Raw genomic sequence first — 18,635 nt, 5'->3', positions numbered from 1 at the left:
TGTCTTCTTGTTTGGGTTAGTTGTTTAGAATCGGCGGACTGTGTTTATCGGGTACCTGTTGTTCTTGAATACGCTGTATAGGTATTTTTCTTCTACTGCTCGTAATTCCTGAGTGCTGAAGTGTGTTGTGGTTCATTTAAATAGTGTCCTGATGAAGCTCTGTGGGTGTTGGGATGAATGCTCCTGTAGTTGAGTATCTGGTCTGTGTGTGTTGCTTTCCTGTAGACGCTGGTACGCAGTTCTGCATTGACTGTTTGTTCCACTGTGACATTTAGGAAGGGAGTCTGTTGTTGTTCTCTTCCTGTTTGGTGAAATTTATGCCAGTAAGGATGTTGTTAATGATCTTGTAGGTTTCCTTTAATTTGTTCCGTTTCATAATGATAAAGATGTCATCCACATAGATTGGGTTGGATCTTAGGCAGGATCTTAGGCAGGACTGTTGGTTCGAGTCTCTGCATTACTGCTTCTGCTAAGAATTCTGATAAACTAGGGACTATTAGAAGAATAAAATCAATGAATCCATTATCTGCGTAGCTTCTTCTTTCAATGTTTTGGGATGCAGGCCATTAACCCCAAGTAACTTGTTGATTTGAAGTTCTGTCAATTTATACAGCACAATATCCTTACTAATAATACTATCTCCAAGTTTCTAATTATTGCAAAACCTTTGGTTCCCTGCTATGTTTTTATGTCTTCTGTGAAGATAGATACAAAGTAACAATTAATCTTTCCACTATTTCCTTATTCACTGTGATTTTCAAGATGGCAACCTATAACGGGAAGTGTACCACCGGGATCAGCACTAGGCCCATAATTATTTACAATATATATTAATTGGATGAGGAAAGTGAATATATTGAAACCAAGTGGGTGGATGACACAAAAATAAGTGGGAAGGCAAATGGTGAGGATGATACAAAGAGGATCTGATTGAATGGTGGAGCAAACTTGATAGGTTGAATAGGCGAAAGTGAGTACTGCTGATGCTGGAGATCAGAGTCAAGATTAGAGTGTTGCTGGGAAAGCACAGCAGATCAGGCAGCTTCCCAGGAGCAGGAAAATCGATGTTTCAGGCAAAGGCCCTTTATCAGGAATGAGGCTGAGAGCCTTGGGGGTGGAGAGATAAATGGGAGGGGTGTGTGGCTGGGGAGAAGGTAGCTGAGAGTACAATAGGTGGATGGAGGTGGGAATATTGGACAGATGGTGAGAAAGACAAGAAATGATGTACTGATGGCTCTGAGGACACTGTCTGTTGTTCAGAATGTAATGACAGTGAGATAATGTATAACAGAATGTGCTAACCAAAAGGAAAATGTTATTCTTATTACTGAGGCATAATCCTTGATACAGAAAATATTTTGAATTTATTGTTTTTGACTAGGTGCAACAGAGTTGAGAGTGTGGTGCTGGAAAAGCACTGCAGGTCAGGCAGAATCTGAGGAGCAGGAGAATTGATGTTTCTGGCAAAAGCCCTTCATCAGGAATGAGGCTGAGAGCGCAGATAGGAGTGGGGAGGGAAATATGTCTCTGGTGGTGGGGTCTGTTTGTAGTTGGCGGAAATGGCGGAGGATGACGCGATGTATCCGGATGTTGGTGGGGTGGAGGCTGAGGGCCGGGGGATTCTGTCCTTGTTGCATTTGGAGGGATGGGGTTCGAGGGCGGAGATTCAGGAAGTGAATGAGATGCGCTGGAGGGTATCATTGACCACGTGGGAGGGGAAATTACGGTCTTTGCTGAAGGAGGCCATCTGAGATTTTCTGGAGTGGGATTGCACTCCTGGGAGCAGATGCGGCAGAGACAGAGAAATTGGGAATAAGGGATAGCATTTTTTTATAGGAGGCAGGGTGGGAGGAGGTGTAGTCCAGGTAGCTGTGGGAGTCGGTGGGTTTGTAGAACATGTCAGTGTTGAGTCGGTCACCATTGATGGAGATGGAGAGGCCCAGGAAGGGGAGAGAGGTGTCAGAGATGGTCCAGGTGAATTTAGGGTCAGGGTGGAATGTGTTGGTGAAGTTGATGAACTGTTCGACTTGCACGAGGTGACGCCGATGCAATCATCAGTGTAGTGGAGGAAAAGGTGGGGAGTGGTGCCGGTGTAACTCCAGAAGATAGAGTGTTCCACATAGCTGACAGGTATAGCTGGGGCCCATGGGGGTACCATGCTGGAACCCCACCCTTCCAACCGCAACAAGGACAGAACACTCCCCAGTCCTCATGTTCCACCTCACAACCTCTGCTTACATCGCATCTTCCTCCGTGATTTCCGCCACCTACAAACGCACCCCACCACCTGAAATATATTTCCCTCCCCATTCCTATCCGCTTTCCGTAAAGACAGTTCCTTCTGCGACTACCTGGTCAGGTCCACATCCCCTAACAACCCACTGTTCCTTGCCACCGCAGGAATTGCAAAACCCCTGCACTCACCTCCGCCCAAGGCCTCAAAGGAGCCTTCCACATACGTCAAAGTTTCACCTGCACTTTCACACATGTCATTTACTATATCTGTTGCTCCCAGTGTGGTCTCATCTACACTGGGGAGACTGGACGCCTACTCGCAGAGCACTTCAGAGAACATCCCATTTATCTCTCCACCCCCAAGGCTCCCAGCCTCATTTCTGATGAAGGGCATTTGGCCGAAATGTCAATTTTCCTGCTCCTCAGATGCTGCCTGACCTGCCTTTCCAGCACCACTCTAATCTTGATAGGTTGAGTGGCCTATTTCCGTTTCTATGTTTTATGGCTTTACAGTCTTGTGGTTATAATTTTCCACTTCTTCTAAGGTTCCCACATTTACTTTTATTAATCATTTTCTTTTTACATAGTTACAGAAACTTTCACAATCTCTGTTGTGTCTATTGCCTATTTTCTTCCTCTTTAACATAAGCTTGGTCATCTTCACTGAATTATTAAACCCTCCCTATCCTCATACTTGCCAACTTAAAAAGACAATTCTTCTTTTAGTATAATCCTTTCTTGAACTTCTCAGGTTAGCCACAGTTGCATGATTACTTTGGACAATCTTTAGGTTAATGGTAATATTTCTTTTTCTTGTCAGGTTTGGATGGAACAATGGCAGCAGTATGCACATGATCACCACCACATTAATTCCCTGAGGTGTAAAGACATCAATCAAAGGCCATTGTAGGTCACAAATCATTTGAAACATTGCTGTTCAGCAATTTAACAAAGGCAAAGTTTTACATATTTTAAGTCTGTTTGAATAATTTCAATGTTTACTGTTGTACTCTACTCCTTGTAACCAAACAAATGAACTACAGTAACTATCTAAAAATGAATTCAATTTCGTAGAAAGGGAAGTAGATCATTTGGTTCAAACAGCCTTCTTTGGTGATTTATCTTACACATTTGCCTATTTTTGACACTGTACCCATGCCAATTTATTCTTTCTTCATACAACCATTTATTCAAATGATTCATAAATGCTGATATGGACATTCTCTGGACATTCATTCGGGCTGAAGTGGAGGCTGAAAGCCTGCATTATGTGGAGAAGTCGTATTCAACGTGATTTTCTCCATAGTGGCCAATTAATGGCCAAAGAGCAGACAAGCACCCAGTTAAGGGTGGCAGGTGGGCTCTTGACTCTGGAGAACCTATCAGTGGCTGTCCAGCATAAAAACAGCAGCAGGAATCAATAGAAGATAACTTAGGGAAAGGGTGCTTCAAAATGGAGATTTCCTCTCGCAAGCAATTTAAGTTTAAATTAAAAATTACACCATTGTGGCCAGGGTAGGAGGATTCCTATACAAAATGTTTTGAGACTGCTGCTTTATCCAAGTGGACAGGCAGAGGTCTGGCCCTGCTGCCTCTGGGTAACTAAACTGGCCCTGTTGCCAGAGAAACCTAGAGGCTGACTGGAAAATTTCTATCGATCTCCTTTAGTTCATCTTAAGTTGGCATATGGATAGATGGACCTGCTCCAACCTTGCCCCACCATTCTGTAAAAGTGACTGTGGGATGGATGGAACCTGCTTCCATCTAAGCCCAGTCATGGACAGCTTTCTAATCTAATGATTGATAAACAAATCTACTAAATGTGGACATAGGAATGCATATAGTCGTCTTTTTCCCATGGATGGGGAATTGAAATCTAGAGGGCATAGGTTTAAGGTGAGAGGGGAAAGATTTAAATTGGGCCTGAGGGCCAACTTCTTCATGCAGACAGTGGTGCGTGTATGGAATTGGCTGCCAGAGAAAGTGATTGAGGCAGACACAATAGCAAAATTTAAAAAATGTTTTGGATAGGTACATGAATGGGAAAGGATTAGAGGGATATTGACCAAATGTAGGCAGTTGGAACTAGCTGAGTGGACACCATGGTCAACAGGGACCAGTTTGGGCCAAAGGCCCTGTTTCCATGCTGTCTTTCCTGATGAAGGGCTTATGCCCGAAACGTCGATTCTCCTGCTCCTCGGACGATGTCTGACCGGCTGTGCTTTTCCAGCACCACACTCTTCGACTCTGTATTACTTTGTGACTCTATAACAGATCCCTGTGTGACATCTGTGCTTAATTCGAGCCATTTTTTAAAAGAAAATCTATCTTTAATTCTAGCTTCTTGTTCTCTCCCTGCAGGAATGTTTTATTCCAACTTGGACTCTCCCCTTGTTGTTGTCTCCAACAGTCTCCTGTTAAATTGTCTCTAGCAGTCTGCTCTATGGTGTACTTTCTAAGATTTTCTGAAAACTCATCTGCACTGTACTTCCTATCCTGTCTACCAGATCTGTTCCCTTATTAAACAGTACCAGATTCTTCAAAATGCAGTTTTTAAAAAAATTCGTAAGTTGAAATCTAACATTTTTCTTCCCAAGTGTACTCACTGTGGAACTTGGACTAAAGATGACTTTCAAAGAAGCTCAAAAATAAAACAATACGTTGTTGCATCAAACATTTTAATCTTGCTAAAATGGAAGAGATTGCAGTCAAAGTAGCTGTACGGATTCGACCTCTGCTTCCGAAAGAAATCCTCCACAACCATCAAGTTTGTGTTCGGGTTGTTCCCAACACACAGCAAGTTGTGATTGGGAAAGATCGTGCTTTTACATTTGATTTCGTATTTGGACAAAAATCATCCCAAGAAGACGTATATTCTGCCTGTGTAAAACCTTTAGTGATATCTGTAATTGAAGGTTATAATGCCACTGTCTTTGCTTATGGACAAACAGGATCTGGAAAAACATATACAATTGGTGGAGGACATATAGGTAAGTTTTTTTAAAGAAAATATTTTCTTTGTCCATTTGCTTTGTAACTGTTATAAAATGCCTCATTTTATACCACATTACTGTGTAATATCTATTTGATAATTATTGACAGTATGTTAAACGTAAACCACACTAACGTTAATGCATGTTTTGAATTGTGGTAGTCTAGTTCAATCCCAGTGTAATGTATCTGACTTTAAAAATGTATTGCTGGAAAAGCGCAGCAGGTCAGGCAGCATCAAAGAAGAAGGAGAATCGACGTTTCGGGCATAAGCCCTTCTTCAGAAGGGCTTATGCCCGAAACGTCGATTCTCCTTCTCCTTTGATGCTGCCTGACCTGCTGCGCTTTTCCAGCAATACATTTTTAAGCTCTGATCCCCAGCATCTGCAGTCCTCACTTTCTCCTAATGTATCTGAGTGCCAAAAATCTCCCACCTAAAGTTTCTTATCTTTCTGTGCAGCATAGGCAGGCATCTATAAGCAGCTCCCATAGAAGAAATAAATGTTGTTGTGGCCTATCGAATGAACAAAGGGAATAAATCTACTTGGTATCCATTGGTTTGTCAATCTAGGCCTAAAATTGAAATAGTCTAAAATTAGAGCTAGATCTTTCAAGAATTAAATTAGGAAACAAAACCATGGTCGAAGCTTGACACACTTATTTATTTAATGCTGTATCAGTTATTACATTTAAAACTGTGACTGGTAGATGTTTATAAATCAAAATAAAGGATGTGGGGTAAAAGTGTTGCAAGACGAAAGGAGTTAATACACAACCTAACCATTGAATGTTAAAGGAGACTTGAAGGATGAAAGGGCCTATTTCCATTCCTTTGTTTTCTTGTAGTGGCAATTTCTGGAAAATCTTTGTCAGAGGTTTTGAAGGCGGTTCTGGGTTGGATTCCAGTAAAATCGGGAAGTATAAGTGGACATTAAAAATAATTTACAGCTTCAGGATATAGTCCCACCCTCATTTTCATCTGATCCAATTTTTGTCGGCAGGGATAAGGGGCACAATGTGAGTCATACAGGAGAGAAACCTTAGCACTAATTTCAAATGGGACTGCTGAGTTGGGTTCAAAAGAATCCTATTTTGGTTGTTGTAAGGGCCTTGCCCTACAGTGTGGCAGTTATAAATTAATTGATCAGATATAAACACTTCGGAGCATGGTTAAGGTCCATTTAAGTGTCATGATCTGAAGATTTTTAAGAGCCCTTTTAATGTTCTTTAAGCATTATATGAAAGGAGATTGTAGCTGTCAGCGAAAGTTTAAAAAAAAAACCCTCTGCTGGATTGGTTTATCTGACAGAGGCCATCTGTTATGTTAGAAAATAAAATTCATATTTGCCTGTACAGTTTCAATAGAGCTCTTCATTGACATATCTCCAAGGGCTATTATGTCATTATGTATCTTTGGTTGAGTTTCAAAAGCTATCATTATCTCAGCAAAGGTTCATAGCTTGACTAACAGCTTAAAAACGTGGGCTCTGAATAGTAGTTTATCTTTATAAGAGATTAACTATTTGAGATTTAAAAGCTCTAAATGGATTAATAGTGTAATAATTAATAAGGAATCAATTTATGCCATATTAAATTGTTAAGAGCTTTTTTGTCATCTCTGCATGGCTCTTGAGTTCTACGTACAGTAAATACTGGGTGAGTGGCTATGGAGGCGCAGGGGACTGTGAGGGAGCATAAGTTGGGAGAGAGTTTGTTTGGAGGGTATGGAGGACCATGGTGTGTGTTGAGTTGAGTATCAATTTGTCTCCAGCTTTACTTACTGGTACAATATTTTGTGGAGATACACAAGACATGCCCATGAAATCCACTAGGTTAGCACTCAGTCCCAGCAGTTGGCTTTCATATGCCCTATTTTAGGGCAATAATATGTTAGTCTTCTCTTCGTGCAGTATCCTGCGTCCTACCCCATGGTGGGTTTTGTTGCAAGAGGGTAATTAGTCAGGCATGAGGATGGTGAGGGGGTTCAATGCTATCTTCCCATCTCCACAATCCAGGTGAAGCAGCGATTTATCTGCATCTTATTCAGTTTAGTCTTCTGTATTCACTGTTCTCAATAGTTTCTTCTACAATGGGGAGATAAAATACAGATTGGGGACTGCTTTGTTGAACACCTATGTTCTCTAAAAATGGCCCAGAGCTTCCACTTGTCTGCCACTTCAAAACATTGTCATGTTCCCATGCAAACGTTGCTGGCTCAGGTTTACTACAGTGCTGCAGGGAGGCTTGACGCAAGCTGGATGTATAGCACCTCATCTTCCACTTGGGAACCTTACAGTCTTCAGGACTGTACATGAGCTTAACAATTTAGAGCATGAACACCTCCTTCCATGGTAAAATCTATAATCCAATGACAGTTTTGCAAATGGCCATTCTTCAAATTGGTATTTGCAGGAAGTAGAGTTTAAGAAATTACTCCACAAACAACTCAATTTCTAGACTTGCAAATCACAGCTCCAAGCACAATTTTTCATGTGCCATCTGCAAGCATGGCATCACTTCTATGTCATATATTTCTGTAACAGAAGATCCAGAGTAGATATCCCCCTGCACTATGTACATTTTACATCAACTTGTTTGCCCTCACCAATGTACCTTTTGCAGAGCAGCACTATAGTTATGTATAATTTGGAAAAGAAAGGTTGGATCATGTTAAATAGTTGACTGATTAAATGCATTGTGCTAAAAATTTATAAGTTTTTTTTACGACTTAAAGCTTCATTTTCTGATGAGTTGAAAGGCATTATTCCACGTGCCATTCATGAGATCTTCCAGAACATCACTGAAAATCACAATGTAGACTTTAATGTTAAAGTATCCTATATTGAAGTGTATAAAGAAGAGTTAAGGGACCTTTTGGAGTTACAGAGCACCAGCAAAGACATTCATATCAGAGAAGATGAAAAAGGAAACACAGGTAATTCTACTGTTGGTTTAAAATAAATCTAACAGATGAATTAATTTTTTTTATGTTTTCTTTATTCTCTCCTTATTTTATTTATAAATTATTTTTACCCTCTTCTCACTGCTTACATGATAAGTATTCTAAGTTATTTTCATTATGTTTAAAATGCATTAGAAATTTGCATTTATTGAAGGAAGTTTGTATCAGTTATAGTCATTGTAGTTTCCATTGGCTTTGACAAATATATCACATTTATAATACTTTGTTTCCAAAATTCATTAGTTTTACCTTTTCCCTTTATATAAACATTGCAAGTTGGCAATTAAATCTTAATTCTTACCCAACTGGAGCTGATGGACATTTATAGTTAATGTAATGCTGGACATGTGTCTATGTCTTTGCCTATTGACTGGCATATGATTTGAATTGCAAATGAACTTTACTTATTAAAGGTCTACTGCCATTTTCTGGGCAAATAGCAGTTTTAAACCTAGGATTGCACATTAGTTATGTGCATTAATTTTGACTGGGATTTGGCATGCAAGTGGTGAATCAGTGGGACTGATTCAAAAAGTTCTTACAGTTTGTTGTCCAATGTTGGGAAATCAGGGCCGAAAAACCTTACTTCCATATTTGTTTATCCAATTTCTGTTCTTGATGCTAAGGACAGAGTCCTGAAGATATGGCTGATAATTTTGACTAAAATTAGTTTGTAAAAAATAATGAGAAAAGAAATAACATTCACGGAGTTGTTGACCATTTTTGCCCCTTCCCCAACCAAATGTGCTTTCTGTAATGCAAATACAGAAGCCAATTTTAAGCTCCTAACACTACTTTGTTTGACATGGAACCACTTGCAAATTTCATTAACCGTTTGGACTTTGGAGTCAAAAACACAATTTCTAAGTATGTGGATGACACCTAATTGGTGTTAGGCTAGGGTTAGTGCTGTGGAGGAATTAGACAATACTGATGATGATTGGAACAAATTACAGGTGGACTTTAAAAATCTCAAATAATGGCTCAATGAATGACAAGTGCGTTTCAACACTAATAAATTGGAGGGAGAATAGGGAGGTCACATATTACTTGGGAGGTGCAGGTAGTTCTAGTTTGTGTAGACGAGCAATGTAGATCATATACAAATACAGCAATCACTAACAATAATGTTACAGGTTAACTAGGCCATAACAAATGAAAACCAGGCACTAGATCTTATTTTTAGATAATAGTATTAAAAATTGGGTAAGTGTGATAAAACTGTATTGAAATTTGATTAGAGCATTGCATACATTTCTGGTTGTCATGTAATAAAAAGGCTAGAGAGGTATTGCAGATTGCAGAGAAGATTTACAAATATGATATCAGAAATTGGTTTTCTTGATAACGAAAGGCTGACCTAATGGAGGTCTTTAAACTTCTGAAAGATTTTAATAGAGTGAATACAAAGAGAATATTATTTCTCACAGAGAAGAACATAACTAGAAGCTTTCAATATGAGATAGAATTCATAAGAAACTTATTTACCCAAAAAGTGGTGAGAGTGTGCAACCTCCTCTCACAGGATGTGGTTGAAGTGAACAGTGTACACATATATAAGGGGAAACTACTTAAGCCTCTGAGGGAAGTGGAAATAGAAGTTTTTGAAGGTAGATTTAGATGAAAAATGATGCTCAATTGCAACTTAAACCATGCTTGAGCCCAATGGCCTTCTTCCATGCTGTATCTCCTAAGTTGTTCTAACACAGTTGAGAGTGCTGGTGCTGGAAAAGCACAGCAAGTCAGGCAGCATCCAAGGAGCAGGAGAGTCGATGTTTTGGGCAAAAGCCCTTCAGTAGGAATACCCAAAACGTCAATTATCCTGCTCCTCGGATGCTGCCTAACTTGCTGTGCTTTTCCAGTACCAGCACTCTCAACTCTAATCTCTAGCATCTACAGTCCTCACTTTTGCTTGTTCTAACATGGTGCAGACTGCAAATCATCTTTTACTTCATGGACTACTGGGTGACTCAATATAAAGTAACATGCAGCTATTGTATTACCTTACCCATCGCATTCTTATATTTTTCAAAGGTATAATTGAAAATAAAGATGCATTTCGTTTTTCATCTTGCTGTCTCAAAGATTGGTGGATTGTATCAAACAGCTTATCCTTCCACTGCTCTCAACAAGCAAGGTGCTGACTGTATCTCACCAGCCCATGCTTGAAAAACTGCCAGCATAGTGTCGAACATTAGATGTGATTCTGCAATTATACAACATTTGCTGGATAATCCTGAAAGTGCAAGGAGTTACACTGATGTGTGCAAGATGAAAAGCTTCAACAAATGTGTTATATCAGCAGTGGTCAAATTTTAAACTACTGAATTGCTGTTTATCAAAAGACTAATTAACATAACAAAATTATCTTTCCATGTACCTTGTTTGTTTTAGTGATTATTGGGGCAAAGGAGTGTGAAATTGAGACACCTGATGAAATGATGAGTCTATTGGAGGCTGGCAATGCAGCTCGACACACAGGTACCACACAGATGAATGAACACTCCAGCCGGTCACATGCCATTTTCACAATGTACCTCAATCAAAAACGGCCTAAAAATGAGCAGCAATCAAATACTGATGAGGAACACATTATAAAAGAATCAATAAGGTCATATCAACTGATTTCTTCCAAATTTTGCTTTGTCGATCTAGCTGGTTCTGAAAGGGTTACCAAAACAGGAAACACAGGTGAACGATTTAAGGAATCAATTCAAATAAACAGTGGTCTCCTGGCACTTGGCAATGTGATCAGTGCTCTTGGAGACCCAAAGAGAAAAAGTATACACATTCCATACAGGGATACTAAGATAACACGTTTGTTGAAGGACTCTCTTGGAGGAAATGCTAAAACTGTGATGATCGCATGCATTAGCCCCTCATCATCCAGTTTTGATGAATCTTTGAACACTCTGAAATATGCCAATCGAGCCAAGGACATAAGAAACAAACCTATTGTAAATTACGACCCAGACTGGGATCGGATAGATGAAATGGAATTACAAATCAAAACGCTCCGGGAAGCACTGCAGAATCAACAGACAAGCCTTCTGACTCGTGCTAGTCAGGTTTCTCAGGACTTGTTTCAAGACAAAAAACGGATCCATTCTCTGGAAGAGCAGGTTGCCCATCTACAAATGGAAAGCTATCACTATAAACATTGCATTGATGAAGCATTACACTTCTTCTTGGAATTTAGAGATGCAAACAGTTTGAAAGAAAATCAGTGGCAAAAGCTGAAGGAGTGGTTCAACATGGTAGAGGAACTGCAAAACGAATTACCTGACCTTTTTGGCACTGATAGTGGAATTGGAAATGGAGGACAGGATTCTCATCACATTACAATATTTCAACTGAAAAGAGAGCTGAAGAAATGCCAGGTACAGTATAACATACTGTTAGTAGGCTTCATACAAGCACCTTGTAATAGAGGCTGAAATGTGTACCCTGTACAATGCAATGACCAGACCAAAACAGATGTTATTTACTCCAAGGTAGTAAGAAAATCCCTGAAAGGGTATCTTTGGGCGTGAAAATTTATGCCGCTTGTCACTGAATGGATGCCAATAGATTGTAACCAACAATGTGTTTCTCATGTTCAGAAAGGTCACTATGCAGACATTTCAATTCTCCTCATAATTGAAGTTTCTCATTAACTGAAACCTTTGCTGTGTACTCTCTCCAATACATTTGAATAGGTTGGGATTTTTTTTCTCTGGAACATAAAAGATTGAGAGGTGATGTTATAAAGGTTCATAGACTCGGGGCACATTTTTACGAGAGGAGAAAGACATGAGGGGCAGTTTCTTACGCACAGAGGTCGTGTGTAAAAGTTTGTGTGTGGAATGAACTTCCAGAGATAGTGGTGGATGTGGGTACAGTTTAATAACCGTATGTTTAATATGATATTTAGATAAGTACATGAATAAGAAATGTTTGAAGGGATATGGGACTAGTTTAGTTTGGGATTATGATTGGCATGGACGAGTTGGACAGCATAGTTGTTTCCGTGCTGTAAAACTCTGTGGCTCTATAACTATAGGAAAGGTTTGCAGGGACATTGGCCAAACACAGGCAAGTGAGACTAGTTCAGTTTAGGAAACCTGGTCGACATGGAGAAGTTGGGCCGAAGGGATGTTTCCGTGCTGTATGACTCTATGACTCTACAATGCAGAATCCACAATTGTACACAATACTCCAGCTAAGGTCTAACAAGTGCCTTGTACATGTTCAACATCACCTTTTTACTCTTGTACTCTTTGCCCCTATGAAGCTGAGGACATTGTATGCTTTATTGGCTGTTCTCTGCACTTGTTCTGCCACCTTTAGTGATCTGTGCCCATATACACCTAGGACCCTATGCTCCTATATCTGTTGTTGTGGTTCTGTTCGCCGAGCTGGAAATTTTTGTTGCAAACGTTTTGTCCCCTGTCTAGGTGACATCCTCAGTGCTTGGGAGCCTCCTGTGAAGTGCTTCTGTGGTGTTTCCTCCGGCATTTATAGTGGCCTGTCCCTGCCGCTTCCGGTTGTCAGTTTCAGCTGTCCGCTGTAGTGGCCGGTATATTGGGTCCAAGTCGATGTGTTTGTTGATGGAGTTTGTGGATGAGTGCCATGCTTCTAGGAATTCTCTGGCTGTTCTTTGTTTGGCTTGCCCTATAATGGTAGTGTTGTCCCAGTCGAATTCATGTTGCTTGTCGTCTGCGTGTGTGGCTCCCAAGCACTGAGGATGTCACCTAGACAGGGGACGAAACGTTTGCAACAAAAACTTCCAGCTCGGCGAACAGAACCACAACAACGAGCACCCGAGCTACAAATCTTCACCCAAACTTTGAGCTCCTATATCTCCTTTAGTATTGTACTCCTCATTGTACATTGACTTCCTATGTTCTTCCATCCAGCAAGAACCTGTCATCTTCTCTAAAATCTTAGAATAGTTACAGCATCGAATGAGTCCAATTTGCCTGTTGTCTCCATGCAAATTCACCTATTGCTACTCCACATCTCTATGCCATAGGCCTGCAAATTTTTATTTTTAAATAATTAACTAGCCCCTTTCTGAATGCCAAGTTTGAATCAAAATCCACCACATATTAAGAACTTGCTGTGTTAAAAGAGGTTCTCCTTATCTCATCATTGCATCTTAAACCATTTAGTATCTTTGGCCTCTGATTTGACAATCTTCTGCAATGGCAACAGTTTCTTGCTCCAATCCCCTCATGATTTGAAATACCTCTACTATGGCCTCTTAACCTTCTCTTCTGGATCAATCAGTTTCATCCCTGGAAGCATTCTCAAAAATACTTTCTTCCATCTCTCTAATGTCTTAACATTTTTCATAAAATGTGATGCCCAGAATTGGAAGCAGTGCTCCAAATGAGGCCTAAACAATGTTTAATCATGATGCTCATCGTGACTTCCTTTCTTTTGTACACTGTGCTCCTATTAATAAAATCCAGCATCCTGGATGGTTTGTTAACAGGTCTGTTAACTTGATCTATCAGCTTCAGTGATTTGTGCATGTATACTCCCTATGTCCCTTTAATCCTGCAACTCTTTTAGAATTGTATGTTTTATTTTATGTTTGGTCTCTACAATCTTCTGACCAAAATTAATCACTTCACTATTCTCTGCATTAAGTTTCATCTGCCACTTGCTTGTTCATTCCACAAACCTGTCTATGCCTTTTGGAACTTAACACTATCCTCTTCGCTGTTCACAATGCCAACAAGACTTATGTTGTCCACAATGTTGATTTTGTGCTCTGTAGACTGAAGTCTAGGCATCACTCAACATTTTTTTTAAATGCCTTTCAGAAAGCATTAGATAAATACCTGATTTATTGGGCCTTAGTTTATACTGTGTCTTTACATATGCAAAACATATGCAAAATAGGCGGCACGGTGGCACAGTGGTTAGCACTGCTGCCTCACAGCGCCAGAGACCCGGGTTCAATTCCCGACTCAGGCGACTGACTGTGTGGAGTTTGCACGTTCTCCCCATGTCTGTGTGGGTTTCCTCCGGGTGCTCCGGTTTCCTCCCACAATCCAAAAATGTGCGGGTCAGGTGAATTGGCCATGCTAAATTGCCCGTAGTGTTAGGTTAAAGGGGTAAATGTAGGGGTATGGGTGGGTTGCGCTTCGGCGGGTCGGTGTGGACTTGTTGGGCCGAAGGGCCTGTTTCCACACTGTAAGTAATCTAATCTAAAAAAACCTTTAATGGGTTTGGTCAGTAGGTGAGCCACAATGAAGTTCTCAAGTTGAATCTCTAGCCTGTGACAAATTAGCTGATAATTCTCAGCACCTCAGGATTAGATTCTTGCTCTTGATTACAGATGGGAAACCCTGCTGACACTGCATGTGTTGATAACAGCTGAGAACAGGAGTAGTTGCAAGGTTTGTGAAGGTTTGTAGCTCAGGTTGAGTTTAGGGTGTAGGTTTGCTTGCTGAGCTGTAGGTTTGATATCCAGACGTTTCATTACCTGGCTAGGTAACATCATCAGTGGCGACCTCCAAGTGAAGCAAAGCTGTTGTCTCCTGCTTTCTATTTATATGTTTGTCCTGGATGGGGTTCCTGGGGTTTGTGAAAGAGTAGTTTTAGGACCTGGCTTTCCTCATAGTAAAATTGTTAGCCGGCATTCATGGTGAAAGTTTTCACATAAAGAATGACTGAGGTATCAAATGGTCGCACGTATTCATGAAGCTGTCCCCCAGGAGAAGTCAGCAACTTTGATGAGAAAATTTGGTGGAGAAAAGTGGCAAGAAGAAAGAATGTAATGCAACATTGGGATTAAATTTTGTCAAATTTGAAAATATTTTGGAGGCAAGACCATTTCCACATCTTAACTGCATTCACTGCTACCACTTAACTAGCAAGTCACTTCTCTGTTTCATCCAGTTAAAGATGGTCCATAAGCAGGAGGTAAATGAATACAGTGTGGCCCATGAAAGAGGGCTTGTAGTCCTCGTACTGTCACCAATGAGTGTAATATTGAAGGGCTGGAAATGTGTTGCTGGAAAAGCGCAGCAGGTCAGGCAGCATCCAGGGAACATAAGCCCTTCTTCAGGAGGGCTTATGTCCGAAACGTCGATTCTCCTGTTCCCTGGATGCTGCCTGACCTGCTGCGCTTTTCCAGCAACACATTTCCAGCTCTGATCTCCAGCATCTGCAGACCTCACTTTCTCCCGTAATATTGAAGGGCCAAATAGTAGAAACTGGAGGGAAGTAATGGAGATCCCATCAATATCAAAGGAGCAGCTATTACTGATCAGAGACATCTATCTTCAAGAAATCTTCACTTAGTGGCAAGGCTATGAAATGAATACATGACAATCTTACCATTTTTTGTTAGTAGCCAACAAAATACCTTCAGTTGTCATGCTCAACCACCAATTATGAAACCACTTCCATGTAGGCTTCTGACATTTCAGGGACCCTGCAAAATTTTAAAAATGGCTAACTAGTATGAAAGTTGCCAATAATTAATCATACAACAATCTTTATTGATGTCTGCTGCAGACATTCAGATTGACTCCATTGGACAGAGCCCACCCTAGAAAATGCTGTTGGATGTTGGAACTTGTCAGTAGACTGACCTGATTTTTTTTTCGAGATTTCTTGGGCTGGTCTTTGCCTTTCTGCTGGATATGGTTTTGGTATGAGTGCACATAAACTAAATAATTTAGGTAGTGTACCATCTTTCTACTCAGTCCTGAACACAGGAAGTGCTGAAATGGACAGCTTACACTCCATATGTAATTAGATTAGATTACTTACAGTGTGGAAACAGGCCCTTCGGCCCAACAAGTCCACACTGACCCGCCGAAGCTTAACCCACCCATAAACCCTACATTTACCCCTTCACCTAACACTACGGGCAATTTAGCATGGCCAATTCACCTGACCTGCACATCTTTGGACTGTGAGAGGAAACCGGAGCACCCGGAGGAAACCCACACAGACACGGGGAGAATGTGCAAACTCCACACAGTCAGTCGCGTGAGGCGGGAATTGAACCCAAGTCTCTGGCGCTAGTGAGGCAGCAGTGCTAACCACTGTGCCACCGTGCTGCCCATAGCTAACTACTGTGCCACCATGCCACCCATTGCTAACCATTGTGCCACTGTGTCGCCCATAATTAACAGTCAGTTGAGCTTTTAATATGCTCAATTGTTAAAAACTGAATTGGCCCTGTTTTGTACTGCCCAGCTCAAAATATAGTTGGCACGAACATCCTTTTTTTAAATGTTTAAAGCACTAGAAAGGTGCCTTTTGCCTATCAGAGGAACCCCTGAAGAAGGTTGCAAACCACGTCCTTCCTATTCACTCATACTTCAAAATCTCCTGTCCTAAGGTGGCCAAATTCTCCGCTCTACAATACAAATGATTTAAATCACTATGGAAATTGTTGGGTCTTCACCATGAGTCTGGTAGTACCCACAATTGAGCTCAATTGGAGCTGCCAGTCAGCAGTTCTAGTGGGTAGAAACTCCTCCTCTGAGGTGTAGAAATCCAATACTTCCAGCACCTCAGCCTGCCTACAGCTCTATATGGTGGCAAGGTGAACTTTGTTATCAACTTGCCACTGACTTTTCTTCCAGAGGGACAAGCAATCTGCCCCCTCCCAGCAAATTTCTACCATGGGGTCAGAGTGTTCATCTAAAGGTTTCCCTATACTTTTGAACTAACTGGTTTTATTAATGTCCTTCTCTTCCCATCTGTCCCATCCAGCTTACTAACAATATTAAAGTGTTTCATTGTAATTTTCTGGATTCAATTTATCCACTTCTAGTTTATGATGCTTTTTGATAAGCTTAAAAGTCAATTTAATTTATTGCATTAGTATGTTGCCAATTTCTTTTGTAATAACCTGTTCAGAGTTTTTTTAGTTTAATCTATGTTCTGAAACAAGCTGTTCTGGAGCAGGTGGGACTTGAACCTGAGCCGTCCTGGTCAAGGGATAGGGACACTACCACTATGCCACAGGAATGTTATTACATACCTGTGGAACCGGTGGGAATTGAACCCAGGGCTAATGACTGAATAAACATTTTTGTGCCGATGAAAAAGAAAATTATTAACTTTTTCACACATGAAGGCGGTCAATAATTTTCATAATTTGTTTTTCACTTCCATGTAATTTTCAAATCACCTTGATACTTGTCAAATTATAATTGGCCTCTGAGAACTTCACTTTGCATCCTTCATTATGCTAAATCTGAAATTTGCAGTGAATTATTTTTACTGTCTGTTTACTATTTTTATCTTCCTCAGGATGCCCTAGGCACAGATGAGGAGTTATTCAGTCTAAAAGCATCTGAGCTGAAGGATGCACTAGGGCAAATACATGCTTTGAAACAGGAAAAGGAACAATATTTGGCAGCTTTAACAGAAACCCAAGAAAGGTGTCGTATTCAAGTAAGTGTTATACCTACAGAGCAAAATTTTGCAAATTCTGAAAATATGGAATAAAAACATAAATGTAGAAACACTCAGCTGATCTGGCAGCATCTCTGGAGTGGAAACCCAAATTAAAATTTCAAGTTCATTACTGACCTGTTCTGATCAAACTCTGGTAACTTTATTTTGCACAGATGCTGCTGAGTGTTACCAGCATTTTGAAGTGTAATGCTGTAATGCCTCTGTCAAATTATTGTACTGATCAATCACAATTAAATGATTTCCACTTTGGACAAAGTAAAGATGAGTATATTCAATTGTTTGATAAGTTTAAAAACTGCAGATAGTTACAACACACTGGGATTGGGGTACTTGTGCACAAAACACAGGAACTTAGCACACAGGTACAGCAGATAATCTGATGAATGAAATGTTAGCCTATATTTGAAGGGGTTGGAGTATAAGAGTAGGGAAGTTTTATTGCGACTATAAAATGTGTCAGTGGGCCCACATCCAGAATATTGTGAACTGTTTTAATCCCCTTATTTAAGGAAATACATTGATTTGAGGCAGTTCAGAGAAGTTTCAATAGGATGACCCCTGGTATGAAGACGTGGTCTTATAAGCGAAGACTAAACAGTTTGGGACTCTACTCACTGGAGTTTAGAAGAATGAGAGGCGATCTCATTGAAATATATTGAATTCTTAATAGGCTTAACAGGCTAAATGCTGAGAGGATGTTTTCCATACTGGGAGAGTCTCAGACCAGATGCCAGAATAAAGGGATGCTAGTTCAAGACTGAGATGAAGCCTTGCTGAAAATGTGTTGCTGGAAAAGAGCAGCAGGTCAGGCAGCATCCAAGGAGCAGGAGAATCGACATTTCGGGCATGAGCCCTTCTTCAGGAATGAGGAAAGTGTGTCCAGCAGGCTAAGATAAAAGGTAGGGAGGAGGGACTTGGGGGAGGGGCGTTGGAAATGCGATAGGTGGAAGGAGGTTAAGGTGAGGGTGATAGGTCGGAGTGGGGGTGGGGCGGAGAGGTCAGGAAGAAG

The 18,635-nt window shown here is 40.6% G+C and overlaps 1 protein-coding gene across 4 annotated transcripts in view; it reads left to right on the top strand.

Annotated features, from left to right (window-relative positions):
* The window catches only part of LOC122561287 (kinesin-like protein KIF27), a 142,148-nt gene that overhangs the window by 7,446 nt on the left and 116,067 nt on the right, over positions 1-18,635 (top strand). For 2 of the 4 annotated variants that reach the window (XR_006314985.1, XM_043712943.1), the window contains exons 2-6: positions 3,056-3,141; positions 4,833-5,225; positions 7,961-8,161; positions 10,583-11,568; positions 17,459-17,602. Coding sequence is in view for 3 of the 4 variants with exons in the window: in XM_043712943.1 (XP_043568878.1) it covers positions 4,928-5,225; positions 7,961-8,161; positions 10,583-11,568; positions 17,459-17,602 (1,629 nt within the window). In the remaining variant the exon portion in view is untranslated. The remainder of the gene's footprint in view (positions 1-3,055; positions 3,142-4,832; positions 5,226-7,960; positions 8,162-10,582; positions 11,569-17,458; positions 17,603-18,635) is intronic. The other 2 variants (XM_043712962.1, XM_043712952.1) reach the window with 2 other exon arrangements.

This window comes from Chiloscyllium plagiosum, chromosome 2, assembly GCF_004010195.1.
Source record: "Chiloscyllium plagiosum isolate BGI_BamShark_2017 chromosome 2, ASM401019v2, whole genome shotgun sequence".
Lineage (NCBI taxonomy): Eukaryota > Metazoa > Chordata > Chondrichthyes > Orectolobiformes > Hemiscylliidae > Chiloscyllium > Chiloscyllium plagiosum.
This window is presented reverse-complemented; position numbering and strand designations above follow the sequence as displayed.